This window comes from Gopherus flavomarginatus, chromosome 3, assembly GCF_025201925.1.
Source record: "Gopherus flavomarginatus isolate rGopFla2 chromosome 3, rGopFla2.mat.asm, whole genome shotgun sequence".
Taxonomy (NCBI): domain Eukaryota; kingdom Metazoa; phylum Chordata; order Testudines; family Testudinidae; genus Gopherus; species Gopherus flavomarginatus.
In genome coordinates, this window is record NC_066619.1 from 90,349,590 (window position 1) to 90,364,709 (window position 15,120).

The following is a 15,120-nucleotide window of genomic DNA, read 5'->3' on the forward strand; positions in this document are numbered from 1 at the left end:
ACCGATTACTTCGATTAGCTGCATAAGCAATTAAAAGGCATATATGACCCCTTATAATTAAATACCCATTCAACTATATTTCTATTATAAAAAACATTGTCAGGTCACTCCTCCTTCTGAAAACACTGAGATCCAAATGTTCACAAACTGATGTGCCCAATCAAGCCAGTCATACACAACTCCCAATAGGTGTTTCAACCCCCACATAGGAGGTGGTACACTTTAACCTCATTTTTCAAACCCAAGTTTTTCATTCTTGAGCTCTGTGCCTAGTAAGATTTTTGTTTTGTTTTTAAAATGTTTGAGCAAAACCTAAGTAGCTGCTAGCCACTGGTGTGCTGATACTATTGCCTTACATGCCAGCCAATATTGTTTACTTGTACTTCGCCATCTGTCGTCTCTTGTTTTATACTTATATTGTGAGCTCCTTGTGGCAAAAAGCATCTTTTTGTTCTGCTTTTGTACACTGCCTAGCATAATGGGGTCCTGGTCTGTGCCTAGGGCCTCATGGCACTACAGTAATATAAACACTAATAATATGAGGGTCATGTTTCCCATCCCACTCCAAGAAGGAGGATCATTTAAAAATGGTTAAACTTCCAATCAAAATTAGCCAGTCACTAGTGAGTTGTGAAGGCTATTTGACTTTTTTTTAAATCTCAAAAAGACTTTAATTATTTGCCAGTGACCCTGCCTAGTAGAAAAATTTCTCCTTGTTTCAGTTAGCAATGATACCTTCGGTACAAACATGTTATTTTATTACTTTTGATAACTTTATAACTACCAGACTGATTTTTTTCAAACTTAGCTTGATGTTTAGTCCTTGTTAAGATCTCTGAAACAAGCCATACTTGAGGATTTTAGTATCATGGGTGTAATAATGCAACTATATTCTATTCAGCCAACACAAAACATGGCAGCGCCCTTCCCCCCTCCAAAGTAAACAAGGTAGGTTAACATGGATACAACGTTCTAGCAAGGATCTATAGTTTATGCTCTTCACCAGCTAAAGAACTTCCTTTCTTGAGCAAGGCAGGTGAATAGGGCACATGACTGTCATGTAGCAACTCATGAGGGAAAAGAACTTAGCCCAGTGGTTTTCAACTCTTTCTTCATTTGCGGCTTTCATGAACTGTGTAAGGATACATAGTCTTGCATAAGTGAACTGTTTCAGCAATTTACATAACTATCATCAGGTTCAATTCCACACCTACTATTTTACAATACGGTTATTATAATGCAATACAATTAAAACTCACCAAAAGCTACATTTGTATGTCAGTATATTGAAAAAAAAGCAATTTAAGAGGTTTAACTTGAAAAGTTAAAAATACTGTAAAGTAAATACATCCAATAAATGGCAAAAGTAATGTTAAAACTTTATTAATACAGTTTCGGGCTAGCTCACATGAAACAGAAATAAGATTTACTCATACACAACAAAAAATAACATTAAATATCAGACTACCTACACTGTTAATATTCTATAGCTATTTCCTCAAAAAAACATTTCTAACATATTGAAATACCATACGTTGTCTTTAAGAGATGTACCATCTTGGTGTTAAAAAAAAAAAAGAGAGAGAGAGAAACATCCTGCTTAGCTGTTCCATCAATTTCAAAGAGCTTTGGATCCGTCCCTTAGTAAATATATGATGAAAGAATTAAAAAAGCAGTACATGCTGTATTATAACCTTGTATGAGAAGTTCTGTCTTCTAGATACCATTCTGATAATTAATTTAATGTAAGTATGTAATGTCGTAAATCTTACAAAGTTATGGGTGTAGAAAAAAAATGTATGTTAAGGAAATGGGCCCCAAATCTGCAAATACTTACACACATGCTCCACTTTACTACCATGAGTAGTCCCAAAATTAAAAGCACTATGTAACAGCTAGGCATTGTTACTACTACTACTCAGAGTAGTAAAATAAAGCATGTGCGTAAGCGTTTGCAGGATCAGGGCTATAGTACATTATCACATAATTAAAGAAAGCAACGCACCATGCAAAGAGAAAGATAAGGTGGTATATTTGAACCTTAATCTTTACACTGTTATTCAAGGAGTGCTTTGTTCACATCAATCTACTAAGTGTGTTTTCTGTATTATATATCCTATTTTAAAGAAATTAGCCCTTCACATCCCATAAAAATTCAAAAAGGGAAATATTTCTAAGTGTCATGTTAACAAAAAAGTGTGTGTGTGGGGAAATGCACATGAAGTATATCTGACTCAAAACAGAAGACAGTGGCACAACCACGAACTTGTGGTGAAGATTTGTTACACCCTTTTGAAGATGTTTTGTTTTTGGAAAACGGAAGCAATGGCACAGTAAGTATTGCTGTCTCCAACTTCATAAAGAAGAGTATTTGAAGAATCTCCCTCAAGAAGTCACTTTTATAACAATGGGTCCAGAAGTGGATCAGTTCTGGAATGGCTGTTTGATCCATAACCTGGGGAGGAGGAGTCTATTTAGGGTATCAGGTCATTTATATTACTTTCGCACTGCCCACTACTTCAGGATAATGAGCAGCTTTTCTCTTATTCCACCCCCTTCAAATCACACCCCCGCCAACCTTTTTTTTTGGGGGGGAAGGGGGAAACAAACCCCTCCCCTCCCCCCCGGGATCTACTGGTTGGTAGGATGGTAATAAATTTACTTGTAATGATTATACAGCACTTTTGGGGTTTCCACATTTCATGGGGGCAGACACCAAGAATACAAGTGCAGTTTATACCAGGTTTGAATTTTATTTCTGTTGCACATTAATACTGTCAGGAGACTCCATTAAAAGTTACAATAATTTGGTTAAAGATGGTGTCCATAAGATTATTCTCTAAGAAATTTTTATGTCAATCTTCAATAACTCTGGAAAATGAATGAATACTTATGACAGAGCTTGAATAATTTATCAGTCACTTACTAGCCAGAGGACTAGACCCACCAGCCAGAGGTGGATGTGAAAGATGGGTGTGTAGGGGTTTTGTGTGCCTATCGCTCACAGCTTTCCCAAACTGTAGCAGAGTGAAACTGATGAGATAGTTTTGCACTGCTTGCAGAATGAACAAGACGTATGTGATATTCACAACCCTGTGGGCAACACTGAAAACTATGATCCACAGTAAGTTTTTTATACTGAGCAGAAAATGATGGCTTAGGCCCATTTTTTCCTCCATGGAAAACTTCTATTCCAAACACTTACTTATGATGCTAAATGGAAGAACAAATTGACCAACCAACACAATTTACAATACAATGGCCCATAAAAAATCCACTGTAAGAAACAGAAAATTTTTGCTGTCAGAGGTATTTTGTTCTTGGTTTAAACAAATCATCTATATGGAATATAAAAAAAAATTGTAAACAAGGCATAGTCAATTTGTCACAAATCCCACACAGAATGCCTACTATATTAGCAACTTTCCTGCATAAGTTATGTATTTATGAGCCAACTAATTGTCTGTCTCTTCCACTCATTAGGTCTTTATTTACAGAATGCTCATTGACAGATGAACATGACCAGTTTGGGATTTTTTTTTTGTTTATCCTTAATTACTCCCTAATCCCCATATGAAGGAATCCTTGTCTAGCTATCCTCCAGCTGCTCTGACCTGGAAAACATACTCAGACTGTTCAGTCATGGCTCTGAGTATCCAGAGCTAACCCCATACTCAGATTTTATCTGTCATTTCAGAGCACTTCTTTTATACGGTCTCTAATTGGCCACAACCACCAAAACATTCACACAATTTACTTAGGACAGCAGGCAGACATGGTAGCTTTGGCCAGGAGTTAACACCAACTTACTCATCATTGGCATGGAAAGCAATGTGAATACTACACTTCTAAAGGGACAGGAATGAGGAGGAAGAAAAACAACATCTTTATACATGCTGTTTTGGAATGGTTTAGCTACTTTGTTAACACAACAACTAGTGCACTGACTACATGCATAAAGAAATACTATAATGAACCAGCTCCCTATGCTTCCATCTGCTGTGATGCACGGAGAGAAACACAGAAGAACAGCAGTTGCCTTCCCTTGGTATGCTCTCTTGTTCCTGGGAGCCTGCAGGAAGCCCCATTCCATCCCCACAAAAATCTGTACGGATGGCCTAACTCCCAGGGAGGGATGAAATGCAAAACATGTCCAGGAATATACTGCCATACTATGGGAGTTAAGGCTCCAAGGAGCAGTATTAACTGCCATTCCAACATGTCCACTGTGTGTGTGCTTATGTAAAAAATTGAGGAGGGGATATGGTGCAGTGGCGATTTGGCAGCCACACATCCCTGGGCTTCCAGCAGGTGTCATGATGCTCAAATTAAGTGCTTTTGACAAGCATTAAAATAGCTATTAAAAATGGTTTCACACTTAGGATTTGGTATTAGACTCCATCACCATAGCAATTAGGAAAAAACAAAAAACAAACAACCAGCAAGAACTCATCTCCAATGATCAAGTCACACACAATAACTTCACTAAATTGGGTGAAATAACATGGCTGCAACTGACGTCAAAACGGAATGGGATATTATCCTATTGAGGTAGTAGCAAAATTAAGTTCCTTAAAAGAAACTATCCCTGTGTCACAAACCCTATTTGTTTAAGCAGGGGAGGTGTACAACCAGACCTTATGCACTGATTAAATGAAACCCAGGACAGTCCTAACTTTAAGAACTGGGTTTTATCCTGTCATTTTACAGTATATTTTTTAGTAAAAGGCTAAATTAGCAATTCTTGTTTCTCTTGCAATTGAATATTATTGCCTGAAGCAAACATTTTCCTTCTAAGGCCTTTCTCCTGTAAACAGTTGTTCTTTGAGTTCAGTGCCTCTACACAAGTCACATTACCCACAGGCCTAAGCATTCCAGGTCCTAGCCTTTAGACTGTAAGCTCTTCAGGGTAAGGACTTCACCTTCCTACATGTTTGAACCATGCTTAGCACACTTTAGAAAATATCTATTTAGATTTAAACAATAAACATGCACACAAGAGCTCTAGGCACCTTAACAATTAATTAGGCTCCCAACCACATAACGCTGACCAACAAAGAGGAGGGGGGAGAAGGAGGAGGGGGAAAACAAAAAACCACACAGAGGTAACAAGTTAATTCAACCAGCCAACAAAACAGAGCTAGTCCATTTGGCTGCTATGGGATTGGAGGCTCTGTCTGTTGAAGAAAAGCATCCTCCTCCCTTCCATGGAGTCCCTGTTGATGGTGGGGTGCAGGGCCAGGCTGCAGATTCTAGCATGCAATAAAACCTGCGCTGCGAAGACTAAATTTTGCTTGTCTTATTCACATAAATAGCCCCAGGGAAATCAATGGATCTACATGCACAATGAAGAGAAGCAAAAGAACACAACTGGCCTTAAGACTGGAATATTTATATTTCTTCTGCCACCCTCTTCTTAGTCCTCCCCCAATTATAAACAGGTGTTAAGTAAAAGCTAACATACTGCACCATATGGTAAACCCATAATCTAATCCTGAATGCAATTTGAGAGAGTTTCCGTGTAACTGTTTTCAGTTTCTCCTTCCCTCATAAGAGAAGAGCTGCCTGAATTCACATCCCTCACTGTTAGCACACACATATATATATTAGATTATGGGTTTTGCAAGTTTGCTTGGATGCCTAACCAAGACAGAAAAAAATCTGTTCAGTATGTGCTGCATAAGCAAAAGAAATTACATCCTTGAGCATCTGCAAGAAGAGATATGGATCCTTAAAAATACAAATTAATGGAAGTGCCAGCGCGTTACTAACATGGCAGTTCCTGCATTGATTGTACTTCATGGAGCCAAACCAAGAAAAATAATTCAAAGACATTGTTATCCACTCCCTGAAAAGTTTATATTTGCAAAGGTTCACATATTTAAAATCAAGTGGTAGAATAAGCAGTATGCTGTGGTTTTAATTACACTGCGTAATAATAGACCAATAAAGCAGATATTTTTCTTCTGTAAGAAATAAACTAAACAGCACCACCAAGAAATTATTTCTGAAAACGCTCTGCACTTCTTGTGCCTTTCACATAGCTATACTTCAACACGTTTTATAAGGCAACAGATTATCAACCAGTAGTACTGTATGTTGACAGTCTAATTCAGATATCAACAGCTCACATCTACTACACAGTTTATTATTCACTTTTGAAGAAGAATGCATTTCAAGACACAGCTCAGAGGGATGGAGACGGTAACACACAAAGGACTCTTCCATTCTCTTTTCCCTTGCCACCATGATTTTAAGATTAAACAGAGATTCCCCCCCCCCCCCACTCCCACAACTACAGGGCCCAACCGATAGCAGGAGGAGCGGGACTTTCACTTGCTCAGCCACAAAAGATGGGCACAATATAGAGCAGTTTAACATTTCTTCTGAGTGATGACATCTTCTCAGAAGGTTGATTATGTGAACAATATTTGTATGCAAAAGCATCTGAAAGGTTCTAGGCTGTAACTTGAGTTTAGAACCTTAAAACGCATTAAAGAAAGCTAAAACCTCTTACTATAATTAACACCTATTTCATTGCTAAAGTATTTATAGACTTCTTTCTTAGAATTCCCAGATATCATTCAATTTATGGTAATACAACAGTACTAGCAGACAACAGTTGTATTACTACAAGAATTATCCCACAGAAATAGAACATTCTACTGATGTTTAAGTTATGTAAGTACTACTAAGATGCTTACAAGACATTTTTCCCTATTACTTTCACATACAGACATATTCTGTGGCTTCTGGATTTAACCATTCTGGCCACAGAAATGTTTAAGGTTGGTACATACTTATGTTTCACTTTTAATACGTAAACAGAGAGAGGCTAAAAAAAAAAAGATTACACTGCAGGAGAACTCAGAAGGGCAATTTCTCATAGCTAAAAATTTAAGACTTTATACGTAATGTTATTTTGTAGCCTTCCTACATCATCTTTCACATTTCTCCTTTTTATGTCTAAAATTAACTTAGTGTTTTTTCAAACTACTTTTTAATCCAGATCACAGTTACATTATAACTAAATATAAAAAAAAAAAAATCTTTTAGCACAAAATTTTGAGCTAGTATTCTTTCTATGCAATTAAAATAAGCTTGACAGCTTTGAAGGGCAGAAGCAAATTTCTCAAAGGAATATCAGATGTTATATTTTCCCTCTAGAAATTTGTATGACATTGCCTGCACAGTTTCAGTACATCAACCTGTTAAGAAGAATTTAAGTTTCCAATTCTCAAAACCATTACTGAAGGTCAAACTCTATTTGCTAGCAAAGCTTAATCTGTTCAAATATCCATTCACCATGTTCCGAATAAGAGAATGCAATATACACCGCTAACCCGTGTATAATGCGACACGATATAACTCAGGTTCGCATATAGCGCAGTAGCTGCGAGGCTCCGGCGGCGCTTTAAAGGGTTCAGGGCTCCGGCTGCTGCGGGGGGCTGGGGTCCTTTAAATCACCACTGGAGCCCTGCCGCCACTACCCCAATATAAAAGTGTTGCACTTACAACACGGTAGGGATTTTTGGCTCCCCACGACTGTGTTATATTGCGGTAGTGGTGTAGTTACAATAAGCCAATACTCAGGAGATAGACAGACATTTAGAGAGGAATATTTTTGAATATTTGCACAAAACATGCATCACTAAAGGAGATATTTGCCTACTTGTAACAAGGAAACTAACATCACAGCAAAAATTTGTTTTCACACTGTCTCCAGAAAGACTATTTGCTCACATTACTGAATACAAAGAGATAAAATAGTGTCTTATTAGGCTAATTCTACACATAGTGCTACAGTGGCACTCTGCACTGATTCAGCTGTGGCACCGTAGCGCTTCTGGCTACGATGCTCTAAATTATTGGTTTAATTATTCCACGAGAGGCAGTAGCTGTGTCGATGGGAGAGTGCTGTCTACACCACTGCTTAGCTCGGTGTAACTTATATCACTCAGAGGTGTGGATTATTCACAAAGGGATGTGGTTATACTGAAGTAGGTTCTAGTGTAGACAAGGTCCAGATGTGAAAACAAAACGTCATGATAAATAGACAATTACTTGTTCTCTCTTTCATCATGTAGCAGACTAAAGATAAGGATACAGATAATTCATCAGTGACTATAGTGAAGTTTATCAGACATCTTGGGTAAATTAAAAATAGCAACTGTCAGAGGCAATTCCTCCTCATATCACGAACCAATGAGCACATACAGCCTGATTTTCAGACACACCAAGGACAGGCAACTGATGTCAATGAGACGGGCAGACACTCAGCATATATCTGAATCACCACCATACCTTCTTGGGAGCTTTAAATCTAAAGTATTTATTTTTTCTGACCAGTCAAGAATTCTTGGTTTGTACATTAAATTATTAGAATGATACATTTAGGGGGAAAAAAACTGGAGAAAAACAGTGTAACCCAGGGCAGTTACTTTATTTAAAAGTATATTTTATTTACCTTATGGGGGGGGCATTTCCTAGTAGATGCTTATTAAGCACCTGTCACTTTATAACTTTAATCCTATTACTTTTTAAAAAATATTTATTTTAAAAATGATTGGGATAAAAAAGCCTTCATGCACAAGGAGTATTCACACATTCATGTTTGACAACTATGAAGTCTTATAAAATAAATCTTAGTCAGGTTTTTTTAAACATATCACAATACCAATGCAGTTTCTCTCTCTAATCTAGAAAAAGAAGTGACATTGTAACAATCTAAGGGCTTGTCTACACATACAGTACTGCAGAGTGCATGTGGTGAAGATGCTCTATAATGACGGGAGAGAGTTCTCCCATTGGCATAATAAAACCACCTCTGAGAGAGGCAGTAAATGCTTCTCCCACTGACATAGCGCTGTCCACAAGGGCACTTATATCGGTGTAACTTATGTCGCTCAGTGGAGGGTGGTCACACCTGAGTGACATAAATTATGCAATATAAACTGTAGTGCAGACATAGTGTAGCTTTTTTGGGGATTTCACAAAAATAATAAAAACAAGCAGCAGAAAAAAAAAGTCATTATAGGACAATGCACCAAATCACACCCAATTTAGGTAAATAGGGATGTAGCTATAGCTGTACTCTTGTTTTGGTAAATTGTCACTATAATTAATTAAGCAATACCTCTGGTATTGAAACAACTTCCATCAACAAAGATAGGCCTATTTTTATGGAGGCAAACACATTTTGATAAGTCCATTATTAAAGTTTGATCAGCAGTATTAAAAAAAAAATAATCTCATAGTAAGCACGCAATAATGTGGCCAGCTCATACACCAACAAAAGCATTGGAACTGGATAAAAGTGAAGACACTACAGAAGAATATTTAAAATGCATGGTTACATAGCTGCAACTGCAGGCAGAATTTAAATGAACAGAAAAGCTTCAGTAAATTTGTTGCTCTTTCACAATAATCTGCATCCTGGCCAGAACTGAATCTGCATCAGCCTTATGAAATGTCATGGTTAGATGATTAATTACTATGTTGCTTATCCCTTACACAGATGTCATAAGCAAGCTTCTTAAATTTGTATTAGAGAAAAAACTTTTGTATAAGTAATGCAATATTTGCAACAATTGAGAGCAGAGTTTTTTTAATAGAAGTTTCTGATAAAAATAATATTTGATCTGGACGTCTCCCAAGATTGTTGTACACATGCACACATGCTTAGGATAATACCAGATTAGCCAACACGCACAGGAATAAATCATGAACAACTGAGACAATTACAGGGGATCCCATAAGTATCAATACTTATGGGGTCCTTTATTTGAATTCTCCCTCCCCCACCCACAGAATAAAATACACCAGTAGGATGATGAAGCAAGTTTACTATTCTTGGGTAAAGGCACTGTGGTCAGTAGTAAACAAATGAAGAAGTGTTTCTTCCACCAGGGCATATTGCTATTCCTTACATTAGCTTAAAACATATATGGATTTTTTATGACAAGTCAAGATGGTTTTAAATTGAAACTAATAAAGGAGGTTTAACCCATGCAATGCATTTAGCAACACATTTTTAACAGATCTTCCTCCTTAAAATAGTAACACGATTTTTATTTTGTAATACTTCTGACAATAACTATATGATGAAAAGGAAGAATCAAAGTATTTTACAAGTAAAAATAGAACACTGAAAGAGTCATTAATTTGAAACTCATTCAATGAATCTGAGGGCGCCTGTATAGTGCCTTCTCAAAAGTTGTTAGAGGTACTTTATGATCCATACAAATAAGCACACCATATTCCACTTGGACTATTAAAATTAGTGCATTCATTCACCTACCTTATTTGTGACTGCCACACACACTACCTCTAAATAAGGGGAGAAAAGGGGTGGCTTTGCAAGACTACAGCCTCCAGCACTGCAAACCCCCAGTGTTAAACTATGAGTCAGTCCCCGGTCATATTGGTTTAAAAATAATAAAAATGAGATCGTTTGTATTTGCCTTCTGTTTTTTGAGCCTTTAGGATTCACATTTGCAAGCTTTTATTTGCAACCATGAGGGCTGAAATCTTTTTTTTTTTTTTTTTTAAAGCTGAATTTCTCACGTAACTCCAGAATCCAGCGTTATAAGCAGAAATACCAACAATCTAGAGACTCATGATGAAAAAGATAGAAGAGTTGGCAACACTGAAAGTAGTAAAGATCTGAGTATCTAGGAAGTGATGGTGATGACAAAGTATTAGACAATCAATTCTTGTTTTGGTCAATCTAAATAATAAGTGTATTTTCTTATTAAACAAAAGTGCTGCAGTGCTTTTATATCCTCAACCACAAAATATTCTAGTCTATTTTGACCAATAAGTATGTTTTTATGTAAACAAATATAGCTGAAGTTTTTGCATAGAAGTCCTAACACCTGATGATGTTCCTTCAATCAACCTTGTTTTATTGCATTTAGTTTATGTTACCCTCAAATTAATTTTTAAAAATGTAATCCTCTAATTCTTTAAGTATGAATGCAGGTAGACTGAATGCTAATCATTTACATACAGAAAAGTTAGTGGCAGTATGCAATACATAGCTGAAAAGCAGATAAAAATGGTAGCACGAGGTTAAAAATGGACAATGTCCAATTTATTTTGTAAACAAATTGAAGTACCTAATTAGTAGCATCTTAATAACTGCTTTTTAAAAAACTATTTATGCTATTAACATTTTGCATTTCTCTCAGCTTGAATAAAAAAAAGAATTAGTTTCACTTTTGGATACTCAAGCTGCAATGTTTGGTTTCCAAGTACTGTATGGAAAGTTTATTTTAAAATGCACTGCTACTTTGATATAACACCAACCAATATAACATGAATTTGGATATAACACAGTAAAGCAGTGCTCTGGTAGGACGGGGCTGCAGACTCTGATGGATCAAAGCAAGTTCAATACAACACAGTTTCACCTATAATGCAGTAAGATTTTTTGGCACCCAAGGACAGCGTTATATCGAGCTAGAAGTGTATAATAATTTCCCTGGGAATTAAAAAAAGTCCTAGAAATATTATCTTTGTCTTAAATTTTGTACAAAATAACCTGTATTTGGGACCAGATTTTATGCTCAGAATTTCCCTTTAAAGTAAATGCAAGGAGAACTGCATATTTACCTTGACCATAAAACTTCCCTTGATTGGCAGTTAGATCTTGCTTTGTCCCTGAAAAACCTTTACAACAAAAACCTGATAGAAATTTAGGAGCTCCAAAGGTTTTATTGTGGTGTTTAATATTTACTGTGACTATGTAAATTCCAGTATGTGAAGTTTATAAGTTAAACTAGTCCATGCTACACCCATTGAATTAATATCTTATTTTTACTAGCCCTGATGGTTACAGCTCAATGCCAGAATAGTTCACATGTTCTTGCCAAAAACCACAGGAATCAAGTCAAGTGACTTAATTCAGGCCACACATAATATCTAGACCGCATGGTTTAGCCTTTTAACATAAAAGGTATTTCTATTAACATAATATGGCCAAGCTCTCGTGCGCACAATAGAATGAATTAAACAGATTTGTTCTTTTTAAAAATTTGCTTATATGGGAAAAAAAACATGCCACAAAGAATTTTATGCAAAAATTGAATTAATGTTTGTCTGCTGTCTGTGACAATGCAGCAAGGTTTTAAACTAGATAAGATGATCTAGCTAGAAGTTAACTTAAAAGGAGTTCACTGTATTTTCTACCGCAGTGCCATAAGAATAAGGCTGATGTTAAGAACACGAGACTTGCCAGCCTGGATCAGACCCAAGGTCTAATCTAGTTTAGTTACCAATCTAGTGGCCAGCATTAGATGTTTCTGAGGTTCTAAGCAGCTGTGGGATCATTTCCATCACAAATTAGGTTTCATCCTGGTCCCTAATAGTTAGAGACTGGTTTAAATCCTGCATCATGAGGTTCAATATACTTTTCAAAAATTGTTAGCACTACCTAACTGTGAACATTTTTATTTGTGCATACAGAGTACATATGTATTCACACTGACATAACCAGGTTAAGTTATGTCTCCTGCAAAATTTAACATTTAAGTTGTTAATATTTTGATACTAAAATTATACAAATTTACTCCAGATTCACTGGGCCATTAACAACAAACTGTTTAAAAAAATAAATCCTGCAGTTCACAAAAGACAAAACACAAAAAGAACTCAAACACAACTGACTTCATTTAACATTAAGCTGAAGGCTCTTAAAAGCCAAAGAACACTACAAACGCTAGCCAATGGTTTGGGCTTGCTATCGAATAGCTGTGGCAGAAGCTGTGCATTTAACAGCATTCAACAAATAGGCTTTATATGGATAGTGTTAAACCTACAGCTCTTAACTACTATAAGTCTCCTGATCTGACTTTTTTTCACTTTCATTAAACAGAGAACAGTTAAAAAAATTAGATGAATTCTCCCATATCTTTATAGGCAGAGTGCCGTTTTGATTTTAATAAAATAATTAAAGATCACATGACAGATATACAGCGCTTCTAAAATGTGAAGTGTATTTCTCTCTATATACAAATAATATATTGCAATTTAAGTTACCTGTTTGACTAACATAAGTCAAAGCACAACACAAAATTATTTGAGATCCTTATTTAAAATCTCATACATATACATACAGACTGTTAGATATATAAATACAAAGTTGGAAGTTATTAAATTAGCAATTATCAAGTTCTAAATTCCTATTCGTTTGAATTATTTAAGACAGCAACATATGATTGTTTAAAGTCACATTCCTTATTTGAATTATACCTGCTAGAACACACTGTATCTTAAAGGAAATAAGACGGGACAACATGACTATGTATAGGAACAAGAAATTAAATCTGCATGCATTCTCTAGACCTAGGTCAATACATTTTGCTTTAGTCCATAATAATGAATTTCTATATGACATGGAAGTACTACCAGTACCATTTGGAGTCCCTTAATCTGTGTTGTATGATCACCTTATTTTACTGTATTCACACTCAGGGTATGTCTACCCTACTGGCACAGCTTGGCACTATAGAGCCAAGTGTAGACACTTCCCACATTGATGGAAGGTTTTTCTGTCATTGTAGGTAAACTACCTCTCCGAAAGCACAAGCTAGGTAAATGGAATAAAGTTCTTCTGTTGATCTAGTCAAGTCTATATAGGGGGTTAGGCTGACCTAACTACATTGCACAAGGCACAAACATTTTCACAGCCTGAGTGATGTAACTAAAAAGCTTGGACCAAGCCTCATACACAAGCACCCCTCCTCCATATTATAATACTATTAACAGGGCTATCAATTGGGAGATTCCTTTCACAAATTCTGATGGTTATTGGCCAGCTTGACAGTCATTCATAAACACATTGTACATTCCTTCAGCACCTACTGTACCTGCCAAGTTCTTCTCCAGTCTCATAATAATCATCCAGGTTCTCCTGCCTGAAGACAGTCATGATAGCTGTCACCCTTCAGAAAAACCCAGCCGACTTCAGCACTTTTCCCTTCTAGCTCATCACCACATCTCTGTAGTATCCAATGACACTTCATACACTACTGTGCGCCCTGGAGAGAGGAGAGATAGCTGAGCGCCTGGGTTTGTAAGAGGGCTGTGTGGGGTGGTGCATATCACACACGCAGACTGACAGTAGCAAATCTCCCAGGTAATGATACACAGAAATCCCCACGGGGATTTAAGGGATTAATCACAAAGCGCCTGTGGCCCTGAACCCCTCGCTCTGCTCCGCGGAAACCAGAAGGGGCCAAGCCCCGCGCCCTCTTCCGCACTCCCCCCGGGCGGAGCGGAGGCAGGAAACCTACGAACCGCCCCTCCCAAGCCCCGGCTGTGCGGCGGACACATGGGCAGGAGCCAGGAGGAGGAAAACCGCCGGCAGCTCCTCGGCTCTGCCCTCTGCTTCTCCCCGCTCCTCTTCCCGCCGCGGCACCCAGCTGCTCCCGGGCCGGCGCTTCCCAGCCGCACGGCCGCCACATTCCTCAGTGACTCCCCCTCCGTTACCCGGCCAACGAGGACGTGCTGCCAGGCGGAGCCGCCGAGGCTCCCGCGCCAGGCTAGCAAAGGCGAGGGGCGAACCCGCCCAGGCAGCGGGGACTCCGGGCATCCCCGCGAGCCTCCAACGCACCTGATTCCCGGGCGGGGGACGCCGCCGCTTGCGTGTAGCGGCAGGAGCCTCGGCCTTTGCACACCGCCCAGCCGGCAGCGCTACCCGAGGGGGAGACCCCTCCCACCCCAATCGTGGAGCTGCAGGAGGAGGGGACGCGGCCGCAGAACCCGCAGTGCCGGGAGAACGCGCCCGCCCGGCCGCCCACTCACCGGCAGGAACTGGGACGCGGCGCCCACCTCCCCGGCGCCCGTTGGAGCAGCGCGCAAGGGAGCAGCGCAGGGCTGGGGAGCGGGACTCCGCAGCGCGGCCAATGAGAAACCGCCCGCCACCCCCCTTCCGCCGCCTTCTCCTCCCCTTCTGGCCGCGGCCTGCCCCGGCTGTGGGGCGGGACCGCTGCTCGTTCACAGGTGCACGACCAAGGTGCGGGAGGCGCCGCCTCTGGGGCCCTGGCTCCGGGAGGCAAGCCGGGCAGCGAGGAGGCAGTAGCGCGGGCGAGCAGGTTCCTTGCGGCGGAGCCCGCT

The 15,120-nt window shown here is 38.9% G+C and overlaps 1 protein-coding gene across 2 annotated transcripts in view; it reads right to left on the reverse strand.

Moving 5' to 3' along the window:
* Nucleotides 1-14,896, reverse strand: part of DAPK1 (death associated protein kinase 1) — a 142,683-nt gene extending 127,787 nt beyond the window's left edge. Inside the window, exons 1-2 of one of the 2 annotated variants that reach the window (XM_050945576.1) lie at nt 14,809-14,896; nt 13,872-14,042 (exon numbers count right to left, since the gene is read on the reverse strand). In XM_050945576.1, the coding sequence (XP_050801533.1) occupies nt 13,872-13,933 (62 nt within the window). In that variant the 5' untranslated portion in view covers nt 13,934-14,042; nt 14,809-14,896. Of the gene's footprint in view, nt 1-13,871; nt 14,043-14,617; nt 14,735-14,808 lie in introns of those variants that run through there. The other variant, XM_050945577.1, reaches the window with a different exon arrangement.
* Between the last annotated feature and the right edge of the window lie 224 nt (nt 14,897-15,120).